This window comes from Hylaeus anthracinus, unplaced genomic scaffold, assembly GCF_026225885.1.
Source record: "Hylaeus anthracinus isolate JK02 unplaced genomic scaffold, UHH_iyHylAnth1.0_haploid 12002, whole genome shotgun sequence".
Lineage (NCBI taxonomy): Eukaryota > Metazoa > Arthropoda > Insecta > Hymenoptera > Colletidae > Hylaeus > Hylaeus anthracinus.
In genome coordinates this window covers 3,750,182-3,762,311 of record NW_026534349.1, presented here as the reverse complement: position 1 = coordinate 3,762,311, position 12,130 = coordinate 3,750,182, and the positions used below count along the sequence as shown (strand labels likewise).

The 12,130-nt window shown below is 30.2% G+C and overlaps 3 protein-coding genes across 4 annotated transcripts; 1 reads left to right on the top strand and 2 right to left on the bottom strand.

Annotated features, from left to right (window-relative positions):
• Nucleotides 1-154: 154 nt before the first annotated feature.
• Nucleotides 155-1,132, bottom strand: LOC128891547 (60S ribosomal protein L37a). Its single transcript, XM_054151110.1, has 3 exons — nucleotides 1,042-1,132; nucleotides 410-538; nucleotides 155-330 (listed from the first exon to the last, which is right to left on the bottom strand). The coding sequence occupies exons 1-3, from the start codon at nucleotides 1,042-1,044 to the stop codon at nucleotides 184-186; spliced, it is 279 nt and encodes a 92-aa protein (XP_054007085.1). The 5' UTR covers nucleotides 1,045-1,132; the 3' UTR covers nucleotides 155-183.
• Nucleotides 1,133-1,833: 701 nt separating this feature from the next.
• On the top strand, nucleotides 1,834-5,634 carry LOC128891546 (SH3 domain-binding glutamic acid-rich protein homolog). 2 transcript variants are annotated; one of them, XM_054151108.1, is made up of 5 exons: nucleotides 1,834-2,133; nucleotides 2,991-3,173; nucleotides 3,320-3,466; nucleotides 3,645-3,685; nucleotides 3,824-5,634. In XM_054151108.1, exons 1-5 carry the CDS (start codon nucleotides 2,089-2,091, stop codon nucleotides 3,990-3,992), a joined length of 585 nt encoding a protein of 194 aa, XP_054007083.1. In that variant the 5' UTR covers nucleotides 1,834-2,088; the 3' UTR covers nucleotides 3,993-5,634. The 2 variants fall into 2 exon arrangements, with proteins under 2 accessions (XP_054007083.1, XP_054007084.1); XM_054151109.1 differs by lacking the exon at nucleotides 1,834-2,133 and adding an exon at nucleotides 2,175-2,888.
• Nucleotides 5,635-5,732: 98 nt separating this feature from the next.
• Nucleotides 5,733-12,095, bottom strand: LOC128891544 (uracil phosphoribosyltransferase homolog). The gene is made up of 7 exons (XM_054151103.1): nucleotides 11,832-12,095; nucleotides 11,641-11,683; nucleotides 11,016-11,165; nucleotides 10,800-10,944; nucleotides 10,588-10,718; nucleotides 10,012-10,075; nucleotides 5,733-6,386 (listed from the first exon to the last, which is right to left on the bottom strand). Exons 1-7 carry the CDS (start codon nucleotides 11,969-11,971, stop codon nucleotides 6,331-6,333), a joined length of 729 nt encoding a protein of 242 aa, XP_054007078.1. The 5' UTR covers nucleotides 11,972-12,095; the 3' UTR covers nucleotides 5,733-6,330.
• Between the last annotated feature and the right edge of the window lie 35 nt (nucleotides 12,096-12,130).

Below are 12,130 nucleotides of genomic sequence, written 5' to 3'. Positions count from 1 at the left end.
TTGTAGGCCGAATTGTTAGTCTCGAATGCATCGAAAGATCCATGTATATGTCTTGTTCAACTGATTGCAAATTTAAACGTACAGTTAAACAGCTATCAGTTTAACAAAGTTTCAAGCAATGAATGAAGGGTTCAAATAAACTGAAGTCCTAAAATATTATTACAATATATTTATTATATTTACTTATTGTTCTTTAACTTCGCGCAATCTCCTAACTGCAGACCTAACAGATGCAGCAGCCGTTGTAGAATAAACCCATGCACCTCCTGCAACAGTCCTTTTGCAACGTTTGCACGACCAGATACCCACTACGCTTCGCTTCATCGCATCCTGTCGCAAAAGAGAGACGATTTAGTACAGACATTAAAGGTTAGGTTAGCTAGGTAACTATCACATGCTCACTGCTTACCTTGCCACAAAACGTGCAGGTGTATTTGCTGTGTTGGGTAATTTCCATCTTCTTAACCATTTTCCTGAGCGAGGCACCATATCGGGTACCATACTTGCCGGTGATTCCAACCTTCTTCGTGCGCTTTGCCTAACATTGTCAATAAAAGTATTTCGTAAATTTCATACATACAGGAAATTTAATATAAAGTAATGGAGTCCTTTAAAGTAATAAAATCACTTTTGCAAACGTTATTTCTATACTAATAATATAGATCATTTTATAAATAACACCATGAATGCAAAACATTTGGACTGTATATTTGACACATGTAGGTTAAGTCAGATGGGATTGCCACAACACTATTACTTCAATTCTTTTAATCATAAAACCAATGAAATGTTAACGGGTATTAATTTCTATTCAATAAAATCTTAATTTCACGCAAAAAGGTTCGTTACAGATTCACTTTTTCACAAAGGTAACAAACACAATCTTAAGTTACTATTTCGAAGCAAATTATCATTTAAGGCGAATGATACTGCACAATATACGTATCAACGTTTCGTTGATGATAGTCATCGACACAATGCACTTGGTTTCATTGATATTTCGATAAGATTGATAATATATTTCCCAATAACGATTCTTACCATTTTGTATAAATATAAGGTACTTTCCAAACGAACCGGAAAAAGAGAGAGGCTACAAAATCCGGAAATGGGCTACTGGTTTTATTACCAGTGGCGCCATCTGTTCCCGTACAAATTTTCCACTATATATGAATATATGTATACATATGTAGCTGCATTGTATATACGTATATGTATGTATATGCTTTTTATATGGCTGATTTTTAATTTATATCTTACAAACTAAATTAGCATAGTTCATAGTCATATAGACAAACACCGTATTCCTTTCGTTAAAATTTTTTCATTGAAATTACAATTTTTTACAATAAAGCTGTAACAAATTTCTAAAATACTTTACATAATATTAAAGTATTACTGATTTAAAAGAATTTCTATTTTTAAAATACAATAAATTTACACTGAACAAATAAATAAATTAGAAAACTTTCGTTTCCTATTTTGTACAATTTGGACTGCATCTGAAATGAATGTTTAATTCCATTTATAAATAAAATAACCATTCTACTACCATTATATTTGCTAAAAACACAACGTAAAACATACATTATAGACTGTAATTTTGATCGAATAAATATCGGCTAAAAGGTTGCTCATCTTTCGTTTGTTATTCGAAATTTGTCATCTAGATAAAAATATTGGGCATCTCTGGTGCATGCAATCGGGGTCCCGTCAAAAAATTTCGACGGGACAGGTAGAGCCGGTGCGCGTTGACCTCGATACCGCACCGTTAGCTTTCGACGAGGGTGCACTACGTGTATCAGGATCGCAGTTCGATCGCAGTCGCGACGTAGAAAGGATTCATGTGCAGCCGCGCATGAGAACACTCGTTAAACCGGCCTGAAATGACGTAGCCAGTGGATCCCAGACCAAGCCAGGCCCGTGCGCGTTAAATCAGTGTTGCTCATCGTCGACGATTTCGGTGACTAATAACCTATAGCGATTCACAGTGATCGCTTATCAGTCCGTAGAACCCGATAATCGTGGAACTTCACACAACGAACAGGAGTGCGAGCGTGTCGATTGATACGAGGGCGCCGGCTAACGATGGTCGTCAAAATCTACATATCGGGTATCAGCGGCAACAAGGAAGTGAGTGCTAATCATCCTTAGCGACCAGCGAACATACAACATACAACGATATTTTCTACGTGAACGACAGTTAGGGAGCGAGAGAGAGAGAGAGAGTGTGTGTTATATGCGTGTACGCGCGCATACGTGTGTGACATCGAGGTGAATGCCAGATTTACTGGGCACCTGAATTCTTACGATATTTCACGGCTACGATGGGATCGGGTTACATAGGAAACTCCACGGTTGTCGCGTCGATCTGTTAATCAACGCTGTCACCGACCCCGCTGGATCGTTATTCGCGATGCAACGTGAAAACGATTCCACGCATTCCTCGATATGCAGTTTCTGTTTAATCAGGGATGCACTCGGTGTACCGTGGAAACGTATGTTAGATTATGGGACGTCGATTGGGGCCCCGAGTGAACAGATACGTTTTAACGTGAAACGTATGTACTCGCGCAACGACAGAAACGTTCGTGGTTATCAGAAAACGGAAGTGGGAACGTATTTATGGGAAATAGGGCCACTTTCCTGGCTAATTGAACCTTTCGATGTATGTTTATATTCGTCCGTGGGAATAAGAAAACTTGCCTGTATAGAAAATGTAAAATGACGAACAAAACATAAGGGACTCGTACGAATTAAAATTTAAGTTATCAGACAGATGGTAATCGTCGATATGATTGATAACAGTACACATTCGATGAAATCGATAATGTGACCGTTGCTGCGCCAGAGCACGAAACAATTGAATTTTCGTTATCAGATCGAGTGTATGTTAGAACTATGTCGAATTAAACTTTGCGTCGAAATGTCATAAACTTATGTTTTAACACTGTTATCGTTTTGTTCCGTTACATGACTTTTTTTTACAGGTGAAAAAAAGGCAACAACGTGTTTTAATGATATTAGATAGTAAAAATGTACAATACGAAACTATCGATATAACAGAGCCTGGAAAAGAAGAAGAGAAGGAATTTATGCAGACCCATGGTATCGCAAGAGAGGGTAAATATCCATTACCGCCACAAATATTTAACGAAGAGGATTATTGTGGGGTAATTATTCTTATATTAATTTGTTGTCCATATTGCTCGATCGAAAACGATGTTTTAACTATCGCTATTTTAAAAGCAATACTTGTTTCGTGTGTTAGAAAACAAATAATGTGTCTAAAAAAAGCATACTAGTACTATACTTACAGGATTATGAAGATTTTGATTTGGCAAATGAAATAGATGAATTGGAAGAATTTTTGAAAGTGGCGCCTCCTGCTAGCGCGACAGCAACTACTCTTGATTCAAAAAAAATTAAGGACATCCAGGAAAATGGAAATACTACAAGTCGAGAGGTAAATATTTGATAATGCTTTAACAAAACGATAAATAAAACTGTTGTTTAATGTATATGTATATATATAGCTCTAGCTTTCTTTCATTTTATATGATTATAAACGTGTTTATTTACCTGTGTGTCCTTGGTGCTAAATTTATGCTATACATATACTAAATACCACACATTTATTTTAGCCTTCCTCAGACAAAGATGCAGTTGCAGTGCAAGAGGAAAGGTAAGCACTATAGATGCATGGATTGCATAATTCTATAATCGTTCATTTAAATTAAATAATAGCTATAATGATAGATATATTTAAGCAAAACCATTTATTATTGGATAATTCAATTGGTTCCTGATTCTGTCATCTTAGTGTAGAGGAAAGGACAACTCTGCCGAACGAGAACGCAGAATCGAATGAATCTAAACCTTTGGAACACGATGGTGGGACAAATATCGCGACCGAAGAAGCAACGGATCATCCCGAGGAAAATGTTGAGAAAAATGAAGAAAAATCTGATGATCAAGAGAAAGAAGAGTAAGTGTGGAGCGAGCCCATGCGATCGTGGGATGTTTTATATTTCTTTCAGATCTTCGGTTGTCCACCGATAAGGGTATTTTATAAAAACCTATATTTATCACATTTTTAAGGCTGAGTGAAGGTACTGCCAAGATAATTTTCTGCGCTGCAGAAAGTATATTGAATGAACAGTATAAATGAAATATAAGCGATAATTTTATAGAACTGTTTTATATTGCGATCGAGTATGTTTTCTGAAACAGATTTTCGATACGTCAGGCTAGAAGATATGAATAGATTTCATCCTTCTTCATATCACTAGTTACTATAACGTTTTTAATTTCTTATGCTGATACTTTGCATTGTTTATACGATTGTTTATTATTTTTAATCGCAATTCTAACAACATGCTAGGAGTAATGAATTTACAGTATTGATATTGCTTTCTGTCCTATTAGTCGCCAAAAGTATTTCAATGAGTTTAGACAAATTTATCATAATTTCAAATTTTGTATTAAGATAATAATCTTCTAATCACAGTTTCAGTTGTTTTTAAGAGTTTTCCAGAAGTCTTCGTACATTTATCTATGGTTTAAAATGTATATTACTTGCTTACCATTTGAACTAAGAAACGACTTCCGTAATATCAAATGTAGAATATCGTACCGGTTTGATCAATAATTTTAACTTAATTCTTTTAGTTGCATACAAAGTTTTTAAGATAACAGCTTCCTGTTGTGTAAGACAAATAAGTTCGGACAGTACAACACTCAGTTTTGCATATAGTGTAATTATTACAAAAGACGACACAAAATTAGTTATAATACATTTTACCAATATCATGCGCACTAACGATTCTTTATTGTCGAGTAAATACATCCTGAAATGATTCTTGAAATTATTTCTAAGAAAGTTAGGATTAATTTAGGGAAGATTTCTTAGGTCTGCGTAATGTATCTGACAAAATTACATATTAATTTGTTACAATTATATTTATACCAAGCCTATCCATGTTATTATTAATATAATTCGTGCAGATATTTCTAAAAACGTTAATTTACAACTAATTAAATACAGAGTATCGAACTATTTTTTCTTGGGAATTATTGAATTCTTTTGTCAAAGGCCTACTTATGATTATTTCTAAAAAAATTAATACCAACGAAACATATTTTATCGGATAGCTTAAAATGTTTTAATTATCTTATACATGCCGCTCATTTGCTATTTGTATGATAGACGGGTATTAATCACGAACAAAAGAAAGCTTTATGCAAATGTTACGAACTGTTTTCATATAAGGCGTAATAAAATATAATGTGCAAAGTTTGATATGATAACTGTGCACCAGATGAAAAGCCTGACTAATTTTAATATAGCGTACCTCAGCTTTTGAATATCAAATATTTGCTATTAGAAGCGAATTAGGGAGAAAATTATAAAGCTTTACCGAAGTAAATCGTAATGTCCATTGTTTGTTATCATAGATGGTATATCTGTAAGCAATAGGTGTTGGACAAGAACATTACAGTTAATAAATTTTAATATGATATATTCAAAATATACATTTGCGAGAACAATATTCATTATACATGATGTATATGAATCATGCAGATCATTGTTACATGCATACAAGAATTTACTAATAAATATCATGATCGAAGTTTAGAAATCTGTTTAAGTAATCCTGTACGTACATCAATTTTGCTATCTACAAAACATACTGAATACATACATTGTATAATACTAACACTTAAAGAAATTTTATATAGAATATAATGTGATTTATTAAACAACGAGATTATGCATATACGAAGATCGACAAACTTTCATTTCAAGGATAGTTGTCTTACAATATGGTAAGTAATATATTATGAATACAATAATTCTTAATGGACTATAATTCGCATGTCTATTTTTTTGTGTAGATTTATATGTATATAAGATGTTGTACTTCTTCATTTTAATATTCAATAAATATTTTTCGTAGTTTTATACCTAAATTTTGTACACAAAGATCTAGTTAACATTGTATATATAAACTGTTGACATGCGTTATACTTGTATTTTACTTTTTTAAAATAAATATCTAATACTCGTATATCGATCTATATTAAAGGACTAGCATTAATGTTAATAAATATAAAAATAAAACATCTACATTTATGAATATGTTTAGAATTATTACCACGTCAAGGAATTTAAATTAAAAGAACGACTTCAAACGTATATTACGAACATTCTTCAAAATACGTATTGGTTTTAGCCACTTTTTAGTGCACTTATTTTCAGTTAGAATTTGTTCGTTCATACAAATAAAACAAAGTTTGAACATTTATGCAATGTGTGCAACACATTCTTCAAATATCTTTCCCTTGTGTGATTGCAGTCTCTCCTACGATGAAACGAGAACAGCCTGAAAACAATAATTTTCAACGTGTTTTTGATTCCTTTACACAATGTATAAAATAATTAGGATCAAATACAAAACTCTGAAATAATTTAAGATAATTTTTTAATTATTAAGAAACATTTGTTTGAATTCTATTATAGAAGTATCTTTTGGTTTATTGTTTATAAACTAAAAATAATATATTTAAATGTTATCTAAATACACTTGGAGTTCAATTATTTCCATAAATGTTTTTAATAGTGTGAGTTATTATTATATTGTTATTTTATTACTTCAAATGAAATGTTGATAAACATTTTATACTGAATATTTGTGAACTTAAAGTAAAAATAATAGCACAAGAGTAACATTTATTTTCATTTCTAAATAAACAAAAAATAAAATGCATATATTGTTTTTATGAAATTCTATTTATTTTAGATCATATATGTTAGGTAATTAGTGCATGGTGTGCATATTTATTCATATTTTTCAATGTATACATATACAATATCTTTACTAAGTACAAATTTATTCTGAATGCAAGAACTATTATTAAATGTTGAAAAGTACTCTGGAGTAACTTACACTATAGTAAGTGTACAGTTGTTGCTCGTAGTAACAGATATTTATGTACACTCAAATGACACAATATAATGCACATTGTTCATATTCATGATTTCTAAAAAATCACAATTCTAGATACTGTAATGCAGCTTTTCTTTATAGGCACATTGCAAGGTGAATTTTTTGCTAACAGTGCTGGAGAGACTTGATAGATTGAATTATCGTTTTCTAGTAACACGTGAAAAGAAAACTAAAATTAAAACCAAAGAATATGAAAGAAACAGTTTATAAAATATTAAAACGTTACCATTGTGCATGAATCAAAAATTTTTTACATATAAAAGCTGCATAATCAATTCCAGACACCATTCAATAACCACACAAAAAAATCTGATTAATACAAATGGCAATAAGCTTCGACAAATTACGGTTTTACGATTTTCATGGTTTGTAAATTAGTATAGACTTTAGTAGTAACACGTAATACTCATGAAGTACTCTTCACTTCATCACAAGCTGTTCTTGTTTTATATATGTTACTATTCATTAGTAATGAAAGTAATTAGTATGTGCATTGGTGATATTGTCATACATCATTTTAATGTATGCACTTGAAAATTTACGTTTAAATCTGTGTTGCATTTTATACTGAACTCTGTACTTATTCGCACACTATTAGTGTGTATTAAAATAAATATTATAATTAGACTTATCAATGAATGACTAATTGAATAAGAACTAGAAGAAAAAATAGAATACTACAACCACCACCATAAATGATGTTTGATAATGCAACTAGAGGTTTAATGTTCTTATCCATTTCGGTATATTGTAATGACTTCCATTTATAAGAAAATCGGTATCTTTTTGATTATGCAATACTATTCACATATAAACTTAATAACATGATATTATTTGAATTCTAGTATATTGGTATTTTAACATTGGATCGAATATTTTCAACATAAGAAATTACCCCTTAAGAATATAATAATAAGTGACATTGATAAAGTACATTTAGCCATATTTGTCAAACAAAATACGGACTATGCATTTATAAATAAAATATTTGTCTAAATTGAGATGTATATTTTTTAATACATACTAGTTTTATATAATTGCCTGTACAACAATTTTAACAAAAACCTTTATCTTAAGATACTATTTGCACCTGTAAAAGGAGTGCTGAATAAGGCAGATCATATTTTCAAATATCGAATAAAAATTGTGCTTTGCCACATAAACAATTAAATATTATGCAATATTTTATGTTTCTTGTCACTATTATACCAAGATATTAGGAGTCATTAAAAGGTTATGTACTTGATTATGCAAATTCTTAAGCACTGTAACTCATATTACAGATTTATAACATTATGCTTACAAATTATCTGTTATGTATAACAGCAAAAAAATAAAATTTGATTAAATTACTGTGAATTCTTACAATATTTGAAAAATCTTATGCATAATTACTCTTACAATCTCACGAATTCAAACTTGACAAAGAAAAAGTCTTGAGATTCGTGAAATTAATATCACATATATTTTATCTGAAAAGTAATGTTAAACAAAATTTACTTGAAATTTCAGTCTCTTACGACTGTAATAAAACTTATTATTTTATATGAAACTGTAGCTTTATGCATATGTGATATATGTTTTGAGCAACATCTGTTGTCAGATCTTGCACTAAATTTAATGTCTTTTCATGAAAATATTCGTTTTATCCCATTTGAAATTCACAGTTTACAATATATAGAGTAAACAACAAAAAAAAAAAAACTTTGAACCAGCATATTATGTTGAAAAGATTAATCAGTTGGAATACAACTGATTTACTTCGATTAAATAGTAATAAACCATATTACTTACAGTCTTACACTACACACAAAAAATCAATCTATGGAAGGTGTATGTGATTGCTTAAGTATAAATCGAAAGTACACTTTTTCAAATGGTACTAAATTGTAATATGCATGTAAAAAGAAATTACATTCACGTCATACATACTCGTACGATAGCTGAAAACTATAACGTTATTTGTTTTGTATTGTATTACAAGGTAGAATTAGCTTGATAAATAAAACGATACTTGTTTACAACATTTGAATATTTATCGAATCATGAAATGAAAAATGCACATTAAGAAAAATACAAAATGTGGAGCTGACTTTTTTAAATTACATATTCCACATACTTCAAACAAAGTACTCTAAAAATGTATACATCATAGATATGAAAGTAAATGCTTTTATGAAATTCACAACAATAATATTGCCGATAGTATATAAGATTTTTAAGATTTCTATAAGAATTTTTTTACTTTTTATTATATTTTCTGTATTGCACACAGTTTTGACTGAACCTGTAGTTTGCTAGTCTTTAATATACAAAATTATAGAATGTACTTAAGTTTCAGAACATGCTAAAACTAAAAATAAGTAAAAATATAAACATCCAAGTTTATAATGTATGTAACTTGGACACAATAAAAAGTATCAATACTGTAATGCGTACTAGAAAAATCGCTCGTATTAATTCTTTTATTATGAAAATATAAATATATAAATAAGTAATATTATGCAAGATTTCGCTTATTCGCTATGTAAAATTTATATCATATTTTGTACAAGTTGTTTTGGTACCGAGAAATGATAAATCTTATATCCAATTCATGAATAAATGTAATGTACTTAATGATTCTAAGAAATTAGCAATGGAATAAAACTCAAAATAATGAGGTTAGGTTATAAAATGCTCGCTTTCTATAATAAACATACAAAATAATAATAGAACAATTAATTCTAAATGAAAATTATACAAATATTGTAAGCATATTGTCTAAGGTTTTACCTTTTGGGCATTGAATTTAATAACAAAAATCAGCATCATATATTAGTCAAAGTACCATTTTTCAATGTTTCATTTCATAAAGTGTATTACCCTATATCGTATATTTCAATGTATAATGTTACCCTCCACGATTGATTTTCTGTTAGTTTATTTTTCTATTGTAAGTACTATTAACTTATATTTACTAACTTATTCCATATACTAGTAAAATTTAGTTAATCCGTACCAAAGTATTTTTGTCCAAAATGATTTGGTGCTATACTAAGAATCTCCGATGTTAAAATCTTCATCTGTAAAAAGAAATTAAATCTCATACAAAAATTGTGATGTATTTATGATCCAGAGATGTAGCTTAAATTGCAAACTGCTTACTTCTGTCCTGCTATGATAGTGCTACATACATAATGATTTGGTTAATACAATCAATAAAATTACCTAAAAACGATTTGTAATTCAAATTGTGTCAAACATTGTAAATTATTTATTAAATAAAAAGAAAAGAAAAATTATACGATGATCAATTATAACATAAAAGAAAAATTATATGTTGATCACTTATAATTGAAAGCATTGTAACATTATAGCACATTTATCATAGCATAACATATAATACAAATTCACAAATTTTTAATTCAGTAAAGTATATATTCATTCTACTAGAAAGTTTTTTGAAAGGATGTATTCTATTTTTAAGGAAATTAATTAAAGCTTATAGAAAACTGTCATGAAAAAAGAAAGGTAAAATATTTGAAATGTACAAAAGTGCTGTTACATGTTTGTGTGTCTTGTGTTCAGGACATACCTGAGGAAAGGCAGTAACTAGAGATTTGGCTGCAATCGGCGTACAAAACAAATTTGATAAAATAATATTTTCTTCTAGCACATTATGTTCCTTTAGCACAGCTATGGCTTTTATCACAGTATTTCCAGTACCTATATTTAAAAATAAAGTATAATTAAATTATACTTTTATTATTATAGTACAACAACAACAATGTATGATTCTATACTTACTCATTATAGGATACATTAATAACACTTTTCGCTCGCATATGTCATCTGGAAATTTCGCATAGACTACCCTGGCTTCATGTGTATCTGCATCACTTTCAACTAATATCTTCCCAATTCTTATACTTCTGCAACAATCCCTTAAGCCCTAAAATGAAAAATGCTATTAATAGGATTGATAAATCTAACATCTTGATATTTACAAAATTTATATTATACCTGCTCCATGGCCTCTCCACTTCTCACTATTGATACCCCGCAATTTCCTTTCTGATATTTTAAACCATTGTACTTGGCACCAGTTGGTGTAGTCACCACACATTTTGAAAAAGGTAATTGATTCAAACTTTCTTCTATAACTAGCCTTATCTAAAAATTGCAAAGGTCAACTTATGATGAATCATCGATATTTGTATTAAAAAATATTAAGCTCCTCTTAAACCTCTTTTGTTTAAGTCAAAATATAACTTACATACACATTACAAAGTCATTAAATACATATTCTTTATATAAAAATGACAATATTTAAATAAAATGAAAATAAATTACAAAACGAATGACATTCTAATAATAGGCTTGACAGTTTATAAAAAGCATTTGTTTTCCATATATGATTAACTACAATTTGTCAATGAAAAAAAAATGCACAAGGTCATGAAAATCGACGTAACTCGTCGAAAGAAGACAAATATTGATGATTTTCAACACTTTATAAGACAGATATTGCTTTCATCGAATACTAGTCTACTCGATTGAAAAAATGTCTAAGAGTCGAAAAATTCTTTAAAAATTACATGACATCTTGTTGAAGAGCGTTATTTAAACAAAATAAGAAGGTACTCACTAGTCGATCGGCGTAGAACTTGAAGTCGCTCCTCGTGGTATTTCTGTAAACGGAGATGCATCATGTCCATTAATCTATATAATTGGAAATGAACAACACGATGCATTCGGCATTGTGCCGGTGTTTTTAACACTAAAAAAAAGCATGTTGCATATTCAAAGAAGAATAATCCTCGTGGTCGATTTACTTACTTGTCTCGCAATATAGTCTGCAACTCCTTCACTTGATTGTTGGTCGGAAGAATCTTCAAATTTGGCCCGTACGTGTCACTGACAATACCGTTACTTTCGCCCGACTTTTTTACAATAGACGTTACCTCTGTGCTACCCATGTCGGATTTTTCATGTGCATACACCACTTATTCGAACGTTCATATAATCACCACAGAGTACTTTTACAGAGACGAAACTCTGGCGTCGTTATTCACGTCCCGATTCTCTTACCGTGAACATACCTACGATACTAGCTAAAAAGAGCTAAAAAGATACTG

Excerpts from the sequence above, each read along its gene's own strand:
- LOC128891547 (XM_054151110.1), bottom strand. Across the intron at positions 331-409 it reads CCTGCACGTTTTGTGGCAAG|GATGCGATGAAGCGAAGCGT; the intron begins GTAAGCAGTGAG and ends CTTTTGCGACAG.
- LOC128891546 (XM_054151108.1), top strand. The coding sequence starts at position 2,089 with ATGGTCGTCAAAATCTACATATCGGGTATCAGCGGCAACAAGGAA. Across the intron at positions 2,134-2,990 it reads GTATCAGCGGCAACAAGGAA|GTGAAAAAAAGGCAACAACG; the intron begins GTGAGTGCTAAT and ends TTTTTTTTACAG. Across the intron at positions 3,174-3,319 it reads ACGAAGAGGATTATTGTGGG|GATTATGAAGATTTTGATTT; the intron begins GTAATTATTCTT and ends CTATACTTACAG.
- LOC128891544 (XM_054151103.1), bottom strand. The coding sequence starts at position 11,971 with ATGGGTAGCACAGAGGTAACGTCTATTGTAAAAAAGTCGGGCGAAAGT. Across the intron at positions 11,684-11,831 it reads CAGACTATATTGCGAGACAA|AAATACCACGAGGAGCGACT; the intron begins GTAAGTAAATCG and ends CTCCGTTTACAG. Across the intron at positions 6,387-10,011 it reads TTTTGGACAAAAATACTTTG|GCTGTTCTCGTTTCATCGTA; the intron begins GTACGGATTAAC and ends TATTGTTTTCAG.